This window comes from Crinia signifera, chromosome 1 (assembly GCF_055691185.1).
Source record: "Crinia signifera chromosome 1, ASM5569118v1, whole genome shotgun sequence".
Taxonomy (NCBI): Eukaryota; Metazoa; Chordata; class Amphibia; order Anura; family Myobatrachidae; genus Crinia; species Crinia signifera.
In genome coordinates, this window is record NC_139217.1 from 257,400,851 (window position 1) to 257,421,509 (window position 20,659).

Consider the following 20,659-nt stretch of genomic DNA (forward strand, 5'->3'; position numbering starts at 1 on the left):
GTGTTGAAGGTACTTGTTTCCTTGCACGGTGCCCACGATTTTAAGTCTTATGGCATCTTATGCATTGTATCACATCACATGCCATATAACCGCATGCGATGCGATTAAAGCACCCTATTCGATTTTTAATTGTATAAGCACCCTAATGGGTGCTTACAATGTTAAATGCACCCCCACGCCACCCCCACTATCAACGCCAACCCGAAGCGTGGCGAGCGCAGCGCTACGCATCCTCCGACTTTTTCATACCCCCACTATCCACATCGACGTGGAGTTGATTTTCTATAGTGTGGCGAGCCACCGAGCCCGAAGCGTGGCGAGCGAAAGCGGATTACTTCACATGTAATCCACGTCCCCTCGCTGCGCTCGCCACACTATCTGAAATCAACCCCACTCCATAGTGGGGGTATGAAAAGGTCGGAGGACGCGTACCGCCACCCCTCGCTGGCTCGCTGTGCTCGCCACGCTTAGGGTTGGCGTTGATAGTGGGGGTGCTTTTTACATTGTAAGCACCCCTTGCGGTGCTTATACAATTAATAATCTTATAGGGGGCCCATTTATCGGCTGACATCGCGTAACATCGCATCGCATAGCATTGTATGCCTTATGGTATGCAATGCGATGGGCGCCGTGCTAGGAAACAAGTACCTTGTTGAATTTAGAAAGTCAGTCCCTTTTTGCAGACTTTTGGAATAAAAATTGATATAATGCACAATGTGCTGTAAGTAGATCCCAACTAATAGGCAGGGGAGTGATGTCATATGGGAGGAGATGCTTTTTCACTAGTGGAAGATTTTTGTAGCAGTTGGCAATCCTAAAATAATTTAGAAATAGACATGCAAAAAGAAGAAACTTCTTTAATTCTCTTTTCACATAGATTTGTAACTGTCAGTATGCATAATCTTTATGGTTTAGAATTGTATTTGACTTTAGAAAACTGTTAGAGGAATATATGCAAGTGTGTGAAAGGCATTTTTTGTTTAGATTCCGGCAAGTCTGGAATTCTATTAAGTGAAACGCTGTAAGCCACTGTGAGTCAGAATTGTGTAATATAAATGCCTGAACTCAGACTAAATAGCAAGAACATTACAAGATGCCATTTTATTCTCAGCCAACTTGGTTTTCTTTATTTTTTCATTATATAATAAGCAGATTTTTAAACATGGTATTATTCAGCCCATTCCATTCGTTCCTCTCCCATACTGATCAACCCTTTTTAGGGATTTAAAGTGCATAATATGTTGACACAAGATATCAACGTGCTTTGTATGACATTATGAATAAAGCTTTAAAGTATTCTAGGGTGTAGATCAGTTGGTCACCAGAAAGTTGTTTGACAGTCATTAGGTCGATATGTAGGAAGGTAGACATGAGTTTAGGTGGACAGGGTCATTAGGTCGGTATGGGCAAGGTAGACAGGGTCATTAGGTCGACGTGTTTTTATTTTATTTTTTCCGGAATGTCAACACAGTCAACATAAACTCTAAAACGTAGATCCGCATCCCCTTGCCTGGCAGGCTGCGCTCCCCATGCTTCGGGCACAGTGCCTCGCTACGCTCTGTACACAATTTTATTCTCCCACCACGCCCTAGTGGATGGTAGGGCATGAACTACTGCCTGTCGCCACATTTTTGCTCAAAAAGCAGTAAAAAAAAACATGTTGACCTTACCCATGTCGACCTAATGACCCTGTCGACCTAACCCGTGTCGATCTTAAGTCATGTCGACCTAATGTTTGTCTACCATCATGCTGGTGACCCAATGACCGTATCCCGTATTCTTGGGGTGCAGGTTAAATAGGTTACCATATCCTTAATATCGATACAAATACTCAATATGCTATCTAAAGTGATGTCTTGTAAGAATCTTGTAATAGAACTCCTAAAGTAGAAAGATTAGTCTAATAAACGTTAATACCAAGCTTTTGATTTGCTATTTGCGTTAAAGCCACAGAATAAAACCATATTACATAAATAAAAGGTGAACCATAAATATTTAGGGTTTCTCATCTACTCATTTTGCGTAACCCCTTGTGCAATGCATGTTGCTCTATATTGTTCTTGTTGTTTTTATAGGGCTGTGGTGGAAAAATACCTCCTTGAAAAATCGCGGCTTGTTTCTCAGGAAAAAAATGAAAGGTGAGACATGGCCTTATAAATTAGTTACTACCTTCTCTTAAGCTTGCTATAATCTCCCCAATTCCTCTGATGGCTATGTTTGCTTCCCCAGGAATTACCATGTTTTCTATTATATGCTCCTTGGGGCTTCTGAGGAGGAGAAGAAAGAGTTTCAGCTGAAGCAGCCTGAAGACTATTTTTACCTCAACCAGGTAATACATGTTTTATTAAAGGAGTGTTTGCTATATGTGTGCGTTCCCCTCTATGTTACAATACTTACCATTCAGCAGAATGTGTTTTTCTTATCACTAGCCCTGTACGCAATGGGCGATTTTATAATGAGCGATATTGCTCATTCTGGTGCTTCTGATCAATCTCATTCATTATATAGCCAAGTGTGTATGCCTCCAACGACTCACTATACGTTGCCCCCCCACCAGCATTGGCAAGCGTGTATGCACTTACTGATGCCAGCACCACACCGGGTTTCTGCGGTGGATGCAAGGATCATGTAGTGTGTACAGGGCTTTGTTGTATTTTACTTTTTCTTTTTTCTTTTTTTTTTTAATGCTTTGGAAACCCTTAGTCTTTATCTTCAGTGGAGTCAGGGCTTGACCAACTTGTGGGGTCCACAAAAATAAAACTTGGGCATTTAAAATACTCCTACACATCCTTGAAAAAATAATTAGTTCAGCCCAGCTATGGCGTTCGCACTGCTTTAGTAAGCACCCGATGCACAACCCAAGAACTTAATGTTACCTGAGTGCATTGAATGTAAATATGCAGAGCCTGGGCCACATCAGAGGCACCAGAGTCCGGAAAGTCCATGATATTAAAAGACTCAATGCATTCCTTGGTTGTTGTGTCCCAGCTTCATCCGGAGCAAGTGTGATAAATGCGAAATGTCAAATGAATAGACATTTCCTACATTGGTTGGATGAGCATGGCCAAGACTTCCAAGTACTTTCCTGGTCCCCTAATTCTCCATACTTGAATTCAATTAAGCATCTGTGGGACCACCTCGATCGTGTTCACTCTATGGATCCTCTGTGAATGCACCCTCCAGCAGATGTGATAACCAACCAGCACCTTGAGTCCACCCCCAGCCCGTCTTACTGCTGTCCATGCTGTGCACGGTGGATACTGGGGCTATTAGCTGGTTTATTAGCTGACTGTGTATGCAGACTCTAAGTTGACTAGAGAGAAAAATAAAAAAAAATTCAAATATTCAATCTGTCAATTTTCTCCTGTTTTATGACCAGTACATTTCTTGTGAAAAATTTATGTTTTATATTCAATAATATATATATATATATATATATATATATATATATATATATATATATATATATATATATATATATATATATATATATATATATATATATATATATATATATATATATATATATATATATATATAATTTTTTTTTTTTTTTTTTTTAGAACAACTTCAAGGTGGAGGAGGGAGAAGATCTTCGGCATGATTTCGAAAGATTGAAGCAAGCCATGGAAATGGTTGGATTCCTCCCAGCCACAAAAAAACAGTGTGTATTTTATATATTCTCCCTTATCTTTTAACAAATATTAAGTTTTAATTTTCTAAAGATAAAATGATTTGTAACCCTACACATTTCAAAGTGTTGTACTTACTTGTCTTTACATTGTGTAGGATATTCTCAGTTTTGTCTGCAATTCTTTATTTGGGTAATGTGACTTACAAGAAGAAGGCTTCTGGCAGAGATGAAGGTCTTGACGTTGGTCCCCCTGAGGTGCTGGATACATTATCACAGTTACTTCAGGTAACGACTTATGGAACCTTCCTTTTATTCACAATTGTGTGTCTATGTGCAGATTTTTGTTTTTATATGTACGAGGGGTGTGCAAGGGGTTTCTGGGTGTGCAGTGCATAGGTAGCCTAAACACAATCTGACTGTTGTGAACTGTAATCTCTGAGGCAAAACCAACCTGATTTGCACCCCTTGCAAACTCAGATCCTATTACATATTACCCCCAAGTGTCTGTTGGATTAGATCAGGCATGTCAAACTCAAAATGCCAACTGGGCCGAATAATCAAGGTCTAAGTCTTGTGTGGGCCGCAAGAAAAAGAGTCCTATATACAATTTTCAAAGGGTTATTAGAAAAACTATATTATATTATATATCAGTGTCTATTTAGCCTTCAAATTCACATTATGACACAGGGAATAAGTTAAAATTCACATTCTGACACAGGGAATGAGTAAAAATTCACATTTTGATTCAGGGAATATGCCCAAAATCCACATCCTGACACAGGGAATGTCAGCTGACACCATAAATTACAAGCTGTGTCAAACTCATGGCCCTCCAGCTGTTGTGGAACTACATGTCCCAGCATGCCCTGCCCCAGTTTTAGCAATCCATTATATAAAATCTGTGGCAGGGCATGCTGGAACGTGTAGTTCCACAACAGCTGGAGGGCCATGATTTTGACACCACAAAAGCAAGCTATGCCCACCAATGAGGGTCACCGAGTGTTACATTTTTTTTATTTTTATTTTTTTATAGAAAACGTGGGCATAGCTTGCCCACAGGGTCAGGTGGGATCAACAGACCCTGTTCCTCTTCTTCACCCCCCCCCCCCCCTCCACAGCCGACCACCCCACCATAACCGCAGTAAGTCTTACTATTTTGCAGCGCCACTGCCACTTTGCCTTCAAGAAATATGCACTGTCCACCCGCAAATATGGCTTCCTTCCCTCCCCATGCTCCAACTGCCTGCCTCCAACGACTCCTTTGGCTCCTGATGTGTAAGCGCCCTACGCCGGTGTGTGGTTGCGCGGTGACGTCCCCGTGCACCTGCACAAAGCGCTGCTTGGACCGGGCTTCAGAAGAAACTACAAGCCCCATTAGCAGCCCTTGAAGCCCATTTCCAGCAGTACATTTTCGTAGGTGCCAGCGCTGCTTGTCACCGCTTCTTGCCACTGGCAGCCTGTGGGCCAGAAAAGTAGGTGGCTGGGGCCGCATGCGGCCAGCGGGCCGCGAGTTTGACCTGCCTGGTTTAGATGAAGCTAAAGGCCTCCGTACACTTCGGCGACTTCTCCCCTCTGAGAAGTTCCACGTGATGCTCCCCTGAGCTGCCTGTGACCTTCGTAAGCAGCAGGATTGCATAAGGTCATTTTGCATGCAATATATTGCATGCAATCCCAGTCAAACCTGCCGGAAGCAATCACGCAGATTACTTATCCAGCCAGAGAGACTCGGAGGATATGGTGCGATGGGCACAGGACCACACATTGCATTGGACCCGCAATCACCTGCATCAGTCACTTGCAATTTGGGGCTGATCTGGTGCGATGGGCACAGGACCACACATTGCATTGGACCCGCAATCACCTGCATCAGTCACCTGAAACTTGGGCTTTATTTTGCTGTGATTGCTGCAATCAAAAGAAAAGCGCCCAAATTGCAGGTACATCGCCCAGTGTGTGGGGGCCTTAAGGGACAGCCTAGCACTTCACAAGTTGTGATTCCTGGTTCTGAAGTATAACATTGTGTGATATTTATTATGTTTCTTGCATCTAGAAGAATGTATATAGGTAATATAGGATTTTAGTTACTTTACTCCTTATTTTTTTTTATTCTATACATCCCAACAGGTTAAGCGAGAGATGCTGGTGGAAGCTCTGACCAAAAGGAAAACAGTTACTGTAAATGAGAAGCTCATATTGCCATATAGCCTCAATGAGGTGAGTGAGTATGCTTGAACATCCATCAAGGTTGCTTTTATTATCTAATTATTTTGAATGCCTTGGAAGTTGGCTTTCCTGTGCCGCAAGAACCCATGTACTCCTGAACCTTGCTACCTTCTTTTTTATAATTTATGAATTCATAATTAAATTGAGCAAAACCATATGGTAACTTTGGTCGTACAGAATCTGTTCTCTTACAAATCCTTTCTTTCAGGCTGTGACTGCTCGTGACTCCATGGCAAAATCTCTGTACAGTGCCTTGTTTGATTGGATCGTTCTCCGAATAAATCATGCTCTACTAAACAAAAAGGATGTGGAAGAATCTGTCAATGTGAGTGAAGGGGTCAGATGCTGTTCTACATGATATCTGTATAGTAATTTTACTTGTTATCAGTTACTGAAGTTTTATTAACTCATTTTTGTACATCAACATTTATGATGCAAGCAAATTTGTACTACATATTAACTGGTTCATAGATAATTTTCTACTGACTCATTGCTTGCTTGTCACAGCAAAAACAAATATTTTTATAAACTGATCCACAACAAACTTGCTGATCATAGATCTATAATGTGCTTAATTTGCATTGTTGAATCTCACCAACAATAATATGGGTGGGATTCAATTAGCCCAAGTATCTGGGAGAGTCAATAGGTGGTGTTTAATAGTTTATGGATCCCCAATCTAACAGCCCCCAAAAAAACGGGAGATCGCAGGGCAATACTTAATTATGATTTTTGTATGCATATTGCACCCATTGTGGTCGGGTTTAGCCGTGCATAGTGGCTAAATCTGACAAAACTAATGGGTGAGCCGTGAAAAGTCACATGCTCCAATGGGTGAAAGTTTGCACATTTCTGCTGAAATGAGGTTAGGGCGCATGCTTGCAGGGAGGAAGGGGTTGGGGGTGGGAACCATCGAATAGTGCACAACATAATTTTTTTTTATCTGGGAAGAAACCTTAAAAACTGACTTTCCAGAATCTACTTTTCTCTTATGTTCTCTTGCATCTTCTGCAGCTAAAGAATTGCAAATCTGCACAATTTGTAAATGTGTTGAAATGCTTGTTTTTTCTATATGTCACAACATTATTTTCCTTTATTTAGTGTCTATCGATTGGCGTTCTTGACATATTTGGGTTTGAAGATTTTGAAAACAATAGCTTTGAACAATTCTGCATTAATTATGCCAATGAACAGCTCCAGTATTACTTCAACCAGCACATATTCAAGCTAGAACAGGTGAGAAATCTACACTGTGACTAAACCAAAGTAACCATTTTTATAGAGTAACTATGCCACACCTGTATATAATAGAGATTGTTTTGAAGATTGTGGTACTAATGGCTTGGGTCTTGTGCAACTGAGGTTATGTGATGTGTCGTTCCACAGGAGGAATATCAAAGTGAAGGAATTACTTGGCACAATATAGATTACACAGACAACGTGGGCTGCATTCATTTGATAAGCAAGAAACCAACTGGCCTCTTCTACCTACTTGATGAGGAGAGCAAGTATGTACAAATGTATTTCCTAGATTTCTTTTTTTGCATTGTTCAACCACTAGGTAAATCAGTGGCAAAACTTGTGGGTGGTGAGCCCAGGTGCAAAAATTTAATTAGGGCCCCCCTCCTCCACCCCATATGCAACCTTACACTGGGTGACGGTAAGAGGTAGAAGCAAGGGGAGGCAGAGGGTGACAGGGGTAGCAGTGGGGACCCTTAGTCCTCAGAGGCTCCAGTGCACTGCGCCAATGGTAATTCTGCCCCTGAGGTACATTTTCTAAGCATCTATACTAAAGTGCATAATAAGAATGTTAAGCTTGTGTGTAAGTGCATTGGTTTTTTAGAGTTTGTGCTTGCTTTTCTCTGTTCAGCTTCCCTCATGCCACCTACCGTACTCTGTTGGCCAAGTTCAAACAACAGCACGAGGAGAATAAGTATTTTGTGGGCACGCCTGTCATGGAGCCTGCATTCATCATACGTCACTTTGCTGGCAAAGTCAAGTACCAGATCAAGGTCAGTGTTATTTGGGAGCTTTTATCTCTTATTTCAAACTGGATGTTTGTAGTTGTAAGTTGGACCATTCACCTTATGTGTAGCACTATTTTTTTTATTTATTTTTTATTTTTAGATTTTGCTAAGACACAGAATAGTGTGTATAATGACCTTCAAATAATTTATATGATGTCCTGCGGAGGTGCTTTTATTACTTACCCAAACTTTTGATTTATCAAGACCCTTTTATTTACTAGTAACATATAAGTAGTGCATTATAGAAAATGATCAGACTAAATTTGTCCTTAATAAACGTGGAGTTCTTCTCTGTCTTGTTGCAGGACTTTCGTGAGAAAAATACTGACTACATGAGACCTGATATTGTTGCTCTCCTCCGGAGCAGTGACAGTGCATACATTCGTGAACTCATTGGCATGGATCCAGTGTCTGTCTTTCGATGGGCTGTGCTGCGGGCAGCAATTAGATCAATGGCGGTGCTAAATGAGGCTGGCAGGCAACGGGCAGAGAAAACGGCAGGTAAAATCATACATAGAGCAGTTCCCCTGTCAAATGTATCCTGATTTGTCCTTTCAGTGACATTACACCTCTATGACACAAGTCCTATATTGCATTCAGACGTAACCTGAAATTTTCTAGCAACTTTAGAAGAATATTGGAAAGGAGAACTTTCTGCCAATTCTAGCTGCTATGTTCAGTTCCTGCCATACCTTGTGACAGTTGCTGTCTGATTCAGAAATAAACCCTATCCTTGTACGACCTGATTTATTCAGATTACTGTTAGGTCCACCTTGTTTATGTTGTTGTTTCTCAGGGGCCTGTAAGGGTTCACTCTCACTTGCTGAAAGCTTTTTGGTTTCTTGTATTCTCAACCATTTTATATAATCTCTTCTATTTTAAGCTAGTTTTAGGATTCACGTGTATTTAGGACAGGCATTCCCAACCACGGTCCTCAAGGCACACCAACAGTGCAGGTTTTTGTGATATCCAGGCTTCAGTACAGATGGTTTAATCAGAATCCCTCAGGTACTAATTAAGTCACCTGTGCTCAAGGCTGGATATCTACAAAACCTGCACTGTTGGTGTGCCTTGAGGACCGTGGTTGGCAATGCCTGATTTAGGACATCAGACTTAAGGTGCCCATACACGCTGTAATTATCACATGCGTTTTGGGCTGTATCGCATTGCATGCGATTTGCGTACGAGGCGATCCGAAGCTAGTTCAAAAAGTATGTGCAGCGCATACTTTTTGAACTGTGCGTTGGGATGCCCACAGGAGCGTGCATCGCACAACAAAAACGCACCATGTAGGTGCACCTTTATTTATCAGTTTGTCCCATTACAGGTCAGACAAAATATTGTAAAACTATTGCATCTATTACGTATTTCGCAAAATTGGTAATGCTTAGGTTTGGTTTCGTCTACAATCTAGGAGTAGTTAGAAAAGGCCCTCGAATCCCTTTGGGGGACTTGCAGAAGTCAAACACCTCTGTGGAGAAATTGTACCGGTAAGCAGAAGTAATTTATAACATGATTTTTTTTTATTTAATATATATTTTAAATAAATCAACCTAAGCTTTTAAACATAGGTCTGTGGGTGTGTACGATTCAATGCTTCAGAGCAAAAATAGGTCACTTTATAACAGGTTTTATTTGTCGTGCCTCATTTCTGTTCCTCAACTATTGAGCTAAAAGCTGTACTGTAGACTGATCATAGCAAACTGATCACTCAGGAGTGTGAATGAGATGCTACATTAAGGGGGTGATTCTTGTTTACTCGCAATATAGCTAGTTCGGCCCCGCAATATGGCAAGTTTGGCTGCACTCCTGGATACCTCATCTACTTCTCTTACCCTGTCACCCACTGCCTCTCCCTGTCATTCAGTACCTACCCAGTCTCCCATTGCCTACTGCAGCCATTTTCTGCCTGCACCCATTATCCGCTGCCTCGCTGCCATTCCCAAAGCCTACACAGCAGATATAAGCTTTAATATTTGCAGAAATATATTAAAAAGACGTGCAGGGAAGGGTTTCCATAAGGAGCTCATCTCTGTAATTGTTTAAGAAATGAAACGATCACATTAGCGGTCACTGCACTTCTGTTTTGTGCCATGTGTGGCGTCCATTCTGAGGTAATTTGCTGGGGTCCTGGAATCATTTTTATATTGTTTGGCAGGGTCCCTGAAAAATATAGTTTGACAACACCTGCTCTAGTGAAATCATTTTTTTTTTATGTATCTCATCATACCTATATAAATGTAACTTCCTTTGCTTTTTAGAAATGTTTGTCAATGTATATGAATAGAACGTATGTTCCATAAATGTAAAATTACAAAAAAAGAAGCAATTATAGATACATGTATACTGTTCCACATCTTACTGGGGATCAACTGTACTCCCACCTTCAGCCACTCTCTCCTCGATTTCACCTTTGATTGTTCCACGGATTATGATATCAATGTATTTGAAGACATCATAAGTATATATGAAAACAAGAAGTAAGTGCCAAGGGTGAAGCAGCATACTATTGTCTTGCGCCAAAGGAGACTTGTTCCTTGATTACAGCTTTTAAAGGTCCTCTATACCTGAAACACAAGTTGCTTTATTTAAAGTTTCCAATCTGTAGATGTTCCCCTTCATTCCCAGAGCTTTTGGATATTTTCTATTTTACTTTGTATTACTACTTGCATTGTAACAAGATAATGTTTAATCTCTTCAGTTCTGACAAGTTTATATATTGTATTATATTTGTGGATGTCAATTGTACCTGTTTATTTAAACCAACTTGTATTTTAGGCTCATTGGTCCTTTTATATAAGAAAAGCACAGTTTTTAGTATTACAGTGCATTACAATTTTACACTTTACGAAAGTGTATGGATTACAGTATAGTTTTTATTTTGTTCATGTTTTAATGTGTTTCGTTTTATATTGATCATAGACACTTACTTATGTCATGGGCAATACAGTACAAAAAAAGATATGTTGCAATAAAGGAACAACTAAAACTGTGCTTCATGGTGCTGCTGTACAGTCTCCTTTGGGGCATATGAGGTGCATGTAGTAAACAGGTTAAAATTAACACGGTCACTCACAGTGCATGTAAGATATTCACACCACTCACTAACCTCTCAGGTATCCACTGTGGCTTTCTTGCAGATTTCTCTGTGTATGGTTATGTCTGGGGTGCTGGGTTGCATCTGTTTTTGGTTGGTAATATTCACACCATTCACTAGACTGCTCACTTCTCATAATCTCATCAGTATAGCAGTGCAAAATAGAGCATCTTAGGATACGTTACAGTATCTGCCAATGGAAATAGTGATGATCTTTTCACTACCTATAGTTCAACGGTTTAGGATTCAAATGCATATCCGCAGTCCTGTTTTTAAGTTTGTGTTTCATCTGATAAAGTGACTGAGTACATGTGATTCATAGTCTCCCACACCTGAGTAATCGATCATCAATCTCTCTCTTCCTTTCCACGGACGCTGGCAGAGAGCGTCACTCTCAGCTGATGAGCAGTATTAAGGGACTCTCCTGGCAAGGGGATGACCCAGCCAACCTACTGCACACCCTTTCCTTACGCAGACACTCTCGGCTTCACTTACAGTGAGTGTGCAAGGGACCTTTAGCCATCTGTCTAAAATGCCCACAGCACAATACGTTGGTGCTGGGTAGGGTTTGTGCATTGTGTGTGCTGTGCGGATTAATTTCACATGTCACGCTTTAAGGGATCTTATGCGTAGATCCTTGTAAAGATTTACAAAATACAGTGGCTGTGGTCTGTTACAGAATGGCCATGTTGCGGTTTATATTTTGCAGGATGGTTTGCTTTGTTTGTGCCTTTGCTTGCTTTTTTCTTTACATTTTGAATGTTTCATTACAATGTTCATCAGAAAACACCCTGTGGTTGTGCAGGTGTTTTATTAAAGTATATTAACATGGCTTCTACTTATCTTTCTTGTGTGTCAGGCATAACTCCCAACAGTCCCGAATTTTTTTTTTAAAGGGGAAATGGTCTGCCAGAAATTAGGTATAGTGTCACTGATAATTGGCATAGCATGACTGGGTTGTGGAGTGGTTTGATCAGTTTGGGGGCTTGGCCTAAATTGCCATTATTTCCTGCTCGGGAATGTTGTGAGGGATGTACACATATTGAATCTGTGACATAATCTATCATTAGTACTAACCGATTATGCTGACTAACTGCAAATGGTTCACTTATTTCAACCATTTGCCAAAAATCAAGGGAAAGAGGATTCTAATGACATTGACATGTATTATTTCTGCAGGAAAACTAAAAGTGTACGTCAGAAGCAGATCATCCCAAAGGTATTAAAAGTAATTCTTGCTTTGAAATGTTTGGAATTATTAGATAGATAGAACATAGTTGGAATTAGGAGTGAGTGATAAAATGTTTACATAGTCCGGAGACTCCCACTGCTAGAGGGTAGTTGTTGTTTTTTTTTTTTTTTTTTACATGGATCATATTCATTTATATTGGTTACGGCTGTTATGTCTGATCTTGACCGCTTGAGATATGCTGGCGTACTTAATGCATATGCCACATCTGTATTGTTTGTCATAACTAGTTGGAGCTATTTTAGTTTGACAATGTATAGTGAGCGATGAAATAAGGGAAAATCAAATTTATAACTATTTATTTTACAAAATCCTTCTTGAATGTTTTGGCAGATTAAAGGTGTGGCATTTTCTAGAGCCAGGACACTTTAACCATTATCCTGACATATTCGCATCATTTGACTGCTCTGTCCAGATAGAGCAATCTGGTGTGCCCCACACCCCAAAAGCTCTCCCCATATCTGACGGGAAAATCGCTTAAACGGGCAAAAATCGCTCAGGGTGATTTTCAGCCCAGTGATTCTTTCCATCATAGCTGTCCATACATAGCTATCCATACCTGTAGTTTGGCTATACCATTGTGCAATCTTTAATTGTGACTAAAGGTCCATATACACTGGACGATCATGTATGGACAGCTATGGTGGAAAGAATCACTGGGCTGAAAATCATTGAGTGATTTTTGTCCGTTTAAGCGATTTTTTTTTTCCCGGATTGACTGACTTTCTATGGAAATCTGTACGCCCAGTAGCTCATCTGCTGGTAATACCAGCAGATGTCAGTCGGCAGTGCTCATCGCTGGCCCGTACACACTGGGCAGCTTTTGAGCTGAAAGCCGCTCAAACAACAAAACTGAGCTGCATTCATCTTAAAATTGCCCAGTGTGTATGGGCCTTAAGTTTCAAAGAGACATTCAGTTAAAGAGCCAATACCATTCCCGGGATCGGCAGGATCCCCAGGATTTAGGGAATTTTTGGCATGGATTTGATTCTGGGGATTGGAGGCTCCAATCCTGGGATTACAGGATCGAAATGCACATTTGATCCCCTTGTCATGTGTAGCGCTGAGCGGGCTGGGGTGGAGGCGTTTATAACTTGAAGTCCGGGCAGACGCGGTGGTGTTTGAACACTGTGTGGTTGCGCAGTGTGACCTCCAACATCACGCTGCACTGTCTGGCAACAAGGTTGTGTGGCTGCGCAGCGTGATGTGAGATATTTAAACATTTATTTTAGAATATAAGACAGTTATTTGCATATACAAAATTCAAGTCGATTAAAGGTGTATATGTGTGTGTATATGAATATAATATATCCTATTAAGAATTTTCAGAGAAACACGCAGACAGCAGATATGTTTGTGACACCGCTCTCTCAATTCTAACTCTACAAACTGATAAAAACTTAAGGAATAATTTACAAGCTAAGCCATTACAGCTCAGGATATCCATGCTTAAGTCACGGTTGTTTGATCAAATTTACTATGGTACCATCTAATTCACCTATGCTAAAGCATAGATATCCTTAAAAACTAAACTGTAATGGCAAACCTATAGTATTGACAGTCAGGATAAGAAAAATATGTAAAACATTTTCATGGTTACTATAAATTGTGACTTTTAACTATGTTCTGCAATTTGGTTTTGGACTGCATTATACGAACTATCATAAGTTAGATATTTTTTTTCTTTCCTTGACTAGAATGAGTAATGCAGTAGAGATATATCATGCGCCTTTTGTGCTTTTGGTACTTGTTTCCTAGCACGGAGCCCACGATTTTAAGTTGTATGGCATCTTATGCATTGTATCGCATCGCATGCCATATAGCCACATGCGATGCGATTTAAGCACCCTATACGATTTTTCATTGATTCAGCACCTAATGGGTGCTTACAATGTTAAATGCACCCCCACGTCACCCCCCACTATCAAGGCGAACCCGAAGCGTGGCGAGCCCGGGAGGGGCGGCGGTACGCGTCCTCCGACCTTTTCATACCCCCAATATCCACGTCGGTGTGTATTCTGCATCCCCTCGCGGGGCTCGCTGCACTCATCCTGCTTCTGGCTCGCTGCGCTCGCCACACTATCTAAAATTAACTCCACGCCGACGTGGATAGTGGGGTATGAAAAGGTCGGAGGATGCATGCTGCCGCCCCTCGTGGGCTCGCTGCGCTCGCCATGCTTTGGGTTGGCGTTGATAGTGGGGGTGCTTTTAACATTGTAAGCACCCCTTACAGTGCTTATACAATTAATAATCTTATAAGGGGCCCTTTTAACATTGAAAACACCCATTCGGGTGCTTATACAATTTTAAATAGTATACCATTGTATTTGGCATACAATGCGATGGTATACGATTTAAAATTGTATAACATCGGCTAACATCGCATCTCATACCATTGTATGGCTTATTGTATGCGATGGGCGCCGTGCTAGGAAACAAGTACCATGCTTTTTTATGTTTAGAATCTCTTGTTGTTCAATGATGTGAACAGATTATATATCAATTGCTTTGTGCCCAAGAAACATGAGGAATCATAATCAATAGTTTTACGGAAAACCTTTTTTTAAATGAAAAAAAGACAAGTTATCCATTGAAAGGTTTCAATGGATAACTTGTCTTTTTTTCATTTACTGTATATAGCCTAAATTGTAAATGTTTTCATAGTTATGTATTATGATGTTGCTTTCCTTTTTTTCCACTAATGTACATATAGAACCTACTTGACTCACAGTCTCTAAAATTAATAATGAGCATGACTCTCCATGACCGTACTACGAAGTCCCTCCTTCACCTGCACAAGAAGAAGAAACCACCCAGTATCAGTGCACAATTCCAGGTATGGTCTCATTGTACTTGTATTTGCATATTATTTTGTAATATAGCTGTCTCCATGCATTATTGCTGCAGTTGTCCTGATGGTAGAGCTACAATGCCTAGGTTGACAGTCAGTAGGGCGACATTATATGACGACATATATTAGGGAAACTGGTTCAAAATGTTGACACAAATGTTCCATGTGTGTTAGGGTTTTATTTTAACATTTGCTTGATTCAGTATCCATGTGGACATCTTTTGGGAAAATATACATCACCCAAAGAAAAACAAGCTCCTCAGGATACAGGTTTGTGTTGATGGTGGTCACATAATATACAAGATGTGTCCTAAAAAAAAACCCACCAAAAACTTGTCAACCATTTTGTACCTGTCATCCTAACGTATGTTACTTATTGAAGGTCTACCAAGACATTGCCCTGTATTCAATGCATCCGGTGAGGGGGTTAGATGTCAGGGATCGCAAAAAAACAACGATCCTCTCTGTTTATCCCCCTTGCCGGCAGCTCACCCTATTCTATGTTCTGGGTAAATCCTCACAGTACAGCTACTGCTGGGAGCCCGCGGCATTTAGCCACGAGACTCGCTGCTTCTGCAAAAAAAACCTCCAAAAATGGAGCGAGGGAGAATCTACGTATGCGAGGGGTCCCGTTGAATACTGACCGGGTGAGCGGTGACGGCAAGCAGGCAGCACTGCTCGCTGTTACAGCTCGCCCCGGCATTGAATACACCCCATTGTAGATCTATTATACCACACCCAGTTGTGCCAAACAACCACCTCAGACTGTTTGTGTTCAGTGTATTTTTAAAATGAAATCTTATAGACTATTTTAGTTCTTTATCAAACAAAATAACTGTTCTTGGTGTACTTGATGACTGGATAGTCACAGATCATGAGAACTAAGAAATAAGAGTACAGTATATCTACTAGATATGGATATGGGAATTATTACTGTGGAATGTTTTTTTTGGGAGCGGTTAATAAAACATGATTTAATAAAGTACCAACTGATAATCGCATATTGAATTCCATAGCACTTATTAATTTGTTAGTAAAATGAAATACTAGGAAATAGACGTTTTACTAAATTTCCTGCAGTCCTATGAAATCGCACAGAACGAGTGGAAGCAGGGGAAGTGTGTGTGCTACGTTTTTAGATATAGATGGTATAATTATATAATATAAGTGAGCTAATAAATAAGTTTGTATGACTAAAGTTGGGTTGAGTACCCCTGAACAGAATTTCTTTTTTTCTCTTTTGCTTTATATGATCACCAGCTTCACCATAAAGATGGAAATGCTATTTATATCAAATACGTTTACGTTGAAGAATGTTTTATATGTACTAAGTAATCTGGTGTATGCATTTTGTCGCAATTCTAAAAATAGATTAGTAGTAGTGGGCTGTGAAAAGGTCATGCATTCCGGAGTCCTAGATTTACCTCATAGACTAGTATATGATCAATCTTGTATAATGGCATTGTCCCATAATGAAGTGCATTTTAAAAAAAAAATCTTCGTCTCTTACAGACCTCATTAAACAAACTTCTAGAGACACTGGGTAAAGCTGAACCATTCTTCATCCGGTGTATACGCTCTAATTCTGAAAAGGTGGGTAATTCACACTAATAGGTGTTAATATCTACATTTTTCTTTCTGTGTCCCCCTGGCAGCAGTATACATCATTTTAACTTCTTGTTGCAGTGTTATTTCAAAATATGTTCTTCCCCAACAGATTTGAGCAGGATTAGTGGCTTCATTATATGGATGTGTTGTAATGTTTATGTGAGGGTGAATCGTGGGCAGGGTTGCTGAATGGCAAGGGGAGGAACCTCTGTTCCTGGAAAGGAGAGTGGTCATTTGGAGGAGGACGGTGTGGTCTTATGACTTGCTAGGCTGCCCCCAAGATCTCCACTCACTGTGAATAGATGCCCCGTATGTGCATCTATTCACTGGCGGTAAGCGCTACACCTCAATGTTTCCCACCTGCAGGACACTGCATCCCACAGATGAGGACAGAAGCGTTAACTTTTAATATATACGCTTGATACAAAGGTGTAATTCATTAGCTTTTCTTTTTCTTTTTTGCAATGTGTAAATTCAAAGAAACGGCAACTGTATAACATTTATTGAAGGGTGAGCATTGGCTAGTTGGTTTTTCCTTTTCCCAGGTAAAGTACTTCCTTTTCCCAGGTGAAGTACTTCCTTTTCCCAGGTAAAGTACATCAAAGCATAATTAACAAAATATACATAATGCTGGAAATAGTGTAATGTATATGTACTACGTAATCTGGAAGATAATTGCTGTAAATCTTTCTTTTTTTCTCTCTTTTCTTTGTTTATTGGACAAATGGTTTAGCATGCTGAAAGATGTTTTTACTATGATAGTCACCATACTAATCCGCTTTCTCTAGATGGAGATGACCTTCGATGAAACGCTGGTGCTTCAGCAGCTGCGTTATACAGGAATGTTGGAAACTGTGCGGATACGGCGATCTGGATATAGTGCCAAGTACACATATAAGGTACATGGAAACACTAGCATTAACTACTGTTTTGCAAATTGTTTGTTTCGGTTGTATTCTATCTAGCAAGTGACAGCAAATTAATGAGCTGAAATTTCCTTTGGGTTTTCCCATCTTCCAGGATTTCAAAGACCAGTTCCAGGTTTTGCTACCTAAATTGTCTGTAGATGTAAAAGCAGACATCACATCTTTGCTGGAGGATATAAGCCTAGATCCACTTAATTACCAACTGGGAAAAACAAAGGTTTGAAACTTTTTTTTTTTTAATGTTTGTTACAAGTTGTTTTAAAATATGTTGGTGCCAATTCATTGTGTTCATGTGTCTAACTTTACTCTCTGCAGGTGTTTATGAAGGGTCCAGAACGGCAAAAGCTACAGGACACCCTTCACCAGGCTGTCATCAAGAAGATTATTCTTCTACAGAGTCTGTTCCGGATGGTTGTAGACAGAAGAAATTTCCTGAAGATGAAATTTGCAGCATTAGCCATAAAGGTAAAGGCCTACCGGCATCGGAGTTTACCATACAAATGTACTCGCGCCTCTTTATTTTTGTTTTTGTTTACTTCTAAGCCTAGGTATACACTAAGCCAGCGGTTCACAAACTGTGGGTCCTGACCCCCAAAGTTGATGTCAGGACCACGACTCTATATTGCTGACCATCAGGCTGATGACTTTTCTAATCTCAGTCAATGATTCAAGGATTCTGAGCTTTTGAGTAACTTGCTGGGGTCCGGTAATTATTTTCGAACAAAATAGTTTGAGGACCCCTGCTCTATGCTAATGGGTCTATGACCTAGCACCCTATTTGGTAAGCATCCACAATCAGCCATTAGAGGACTGTGCTGACCTCACAACTGTAAGACATGTCTGTGTGTATGTATATGTATATATATATATATATATATATATATATATGTATGTATGTGTGTGTGTGTGTGTGTGTGTGTGTGTGTGTGTGTGTATATATATATATATATATATATATATATATTCTCTTTATTTACAAATATTTGGGGTGTACACCTGCCAATGAGTTACAAATAGATTTCCCATTCAATTAACAGATAATCTGTATCCATCATTGTGTACCCATCTTAGGAAAATGCATGTTACTAAGGGCCTTATTCTAGTTCACTCTTTCTGACAAAATCCTTCTTAGATGGACAAAACCATGTGCACTGCAGGGGGGCAGATGTAAAATGTGCAGAAATTAGATTTGGGTGAAGTATTTTGTTTCTGTGCAGGGTAAATACTGGCTGCTTTTTTTTTTACACTGCAATATAGATCTCACTTTGAAGTAAAACCCCACCCAAATCTAATTCTCTTTTCACAAGTAACATCTGCCCCATCTGCAGTGCACATGGTTTTGTCCATCTAAGAAGGAATTGGTCAGAAAGAGTGAACTAGAATAAGAACCTAAATGACTAGCCATTGTGCTCCTATTTACAAATAACGCGTAGATTGAATAATATCTTGTACATTCTATTAACAGAATTATTCTTTACAATAACTTTCTCTAATGGGTGAATATTTGTACTTAATTATTTACTTTGTAGGCAAATATTGGGTCCCAGAGCAAGGCCTGGTGATTTTTCCAAATGTTAACGATTTTAGGTAAAAAAAGATTTGCTCTGGATATGCAAGCAAGAAGATGGTGAATCAGTGTCCTATTTTAAGTCCTGCAATTGAATAGCAAAGCCTTGCAGCTGTGGGGAAGACCCTGGGAGTTGGGGTTATTTGAGTTGAAAATCAAGTGTGTGTACACGCCTAGAGCTTTAGCTATGGGCCAGCTTTCTATACACCGTGTTTGTGGCTAGAAATTGATTATATTTGGTCTAATGGGACTGCTGGCGATCTACCAGCCAAGGCTCTTTTTATTATTTTCATTTTAATATTGCCTGCTTTTTAAAGGGAATTACCTACATTCTTTGACCAGTATTCAATGCTCCCAATTCTCCGGGGAGGTTTTTCGGCGAATCAGGCTGTTTTCACTCCTCGCGGTGAATCTGTTTCACTGAAAATGTGATTCACCCTATTCAATGTTCACTGTTTGCCGAAAAGCAAACCGTGAATGCCGGCCAGTTCTCCATTTCATGTTCGCTGCAAGTCGCTGGAGTATTTCAATGGGGTTTTCACTGGGATTCGCCGAGAGTGTATTCAATGCTAGGATGGAGAACTTTTCTCCATGATTTTTGCCATGATTCGCCGTTTTGCATTCGACATCTTTTTTAGGTGAACAGGAAAGTGATCTTTTGAAACTAAGGGTTTGGGACGGGGGGGGGGGGGGAGTTTGGTGTAAAAAAAAATCTGATTTTTTTTTCTAAGAAGGGGGATGCTATTTGTAATCATGTGCTTAAAGCACATTAACCCCTTCCCGACATATGACGTACATGTACGTCATATGACGGTTGCGGGGGAATCAAGCCAGCTCACGGAGTGAGCTGGCTTGAAAGAGAGCAGGTAATGGCTGTATATTACAGCCAGGTACCTGCTCTCACGGCCACGAGCGGCGAGTTCGCCGATCGTGGCCGTTTAACCCTTTAAGCACCGCGGGCAAAGCGCCCGCAGTGCTTAAATAGCTGATCGGAGGGGGGGCGCCCCCCTCCGGCACCGATCGGGGCCCCCCGCGGCGAGATCGGAGGGTGCCGATCGGTTGCCATGCCAGCCAGGGGTCTAATGTAGACCCCTGTGCTGGCCATGTCAGCATTCCTATTACATCCTGCCTGAGGCAGGATGTAATAGGAAGTGCTGAAAATCACTATGTTCAGCCATAGAGCTCTATGGCTGAACCTAGTACAGGCGATCGCGCCCACTAGTGGTCAAGTACACTAGGGGGCCTTGTAGTAAAAGTAAAAAAAAAAAAAAAAATAAGTTAAAAAATAAAAAATAAATAAAAAAATATTAAAAGTTCAAATCACCCCCCTTTCCCCATTTCACAAATAAAAAAAAAATAAAAATAAAAAAAATAAACATATTTGGTATCGCCGCGTTCCTAAAAGTCCGATCTATTAAAATATAACATTAGTTATCCCGCACGGTTAAAGGCGTAAACGGAAAAAAATTCCCAACGC

The 20,659-nt window shown here is 40.4% G+C and overlaps 1 protein-coding gene across 9 annotated transcripts in view; it reads left to right on the forward strand.

Moving 5' to 3' along the window:
• The window catches only part of MYO9B (myosin IXB), a 108,828-nt gene that overhangs the window by 49,043 nt on the left and 39,126 nt on the right, over window positions 1–20,659 (forward strand). For 5 of the 9 annotated variants that reach the window (XM_083180897.1, XM_083180924.1, XM_083180915.1 and 2 more), the window contains exons 4-22: window positions 2,076–2,138; window positions 2,230–2,329; window positions 3,564–3,664; window positions 3,790–3,919; window positions 5,759–5,848; window positions 6,066–6,182; window positions 6,959–7,093; window positions 7,244–7,365; window positions 7,728–7,869; window positions 8,190–8,385; window positions 9,299–9,374; window positions 10,275–10,364; window positions 11,364–11,477; window positions 12,161–12,200; window positions 14,944–15,066; window positions 16,594–16,674; window positions 17,478–17,588; window positions 17,710–17,832; window positions 17,931–18,080. In XM_083180897.1, the coding sequence (XP_083037023.1) occupies window positions 2,076–2,138; window positions 2,230–2,329; window positions 3,564–3,664; window positions 3,790–3,919; window positions 5,759–5,848; window positions 6,066–6,182; window positions 6,959–7,093; window positions 7,244–7,365; window positions 7,728–7,869; window positions 8,190–8,385; window positions 9,299–9,374; window positions 10,275–10,364; window positions 11,364–11,477; window positions 12,161–12,200; window positions 14,944–15,066; window positions 16,594–16,674; window positions 17,478–17,588; window positions 17,710–17,832; window positions 17,931–18,080 (2,104 nt within the window). The remainder of the gene's footprint in view (window positions 1–2,075; window positions 2,139–2,229; window positions 2,330–3,563; window positions 3,665–3,789; window positions 3,920–5,758; window positions 5,849–6,065; window positions 6,183–6,958; window positions 7,094–7,243; window positions 7,366–7,727; window positions 7,870–8,189; window positions 8,386–9,298; window positions 9,375–10,274; window positions 10,365–11,363; window positions 11,478–12,160; window positions 12,201–14,943; window positions 15,067–16,593; window positions 16,675–17,477; window positions 17,589–17,709; window positions 17,833–17,930; window positions 18,081–20,659) is intronic. The other 4 variants (XM_083180973.1, XM_083180932.1, XM_083180941.1 and 1 more) reach the window with 3 other exon arrangements.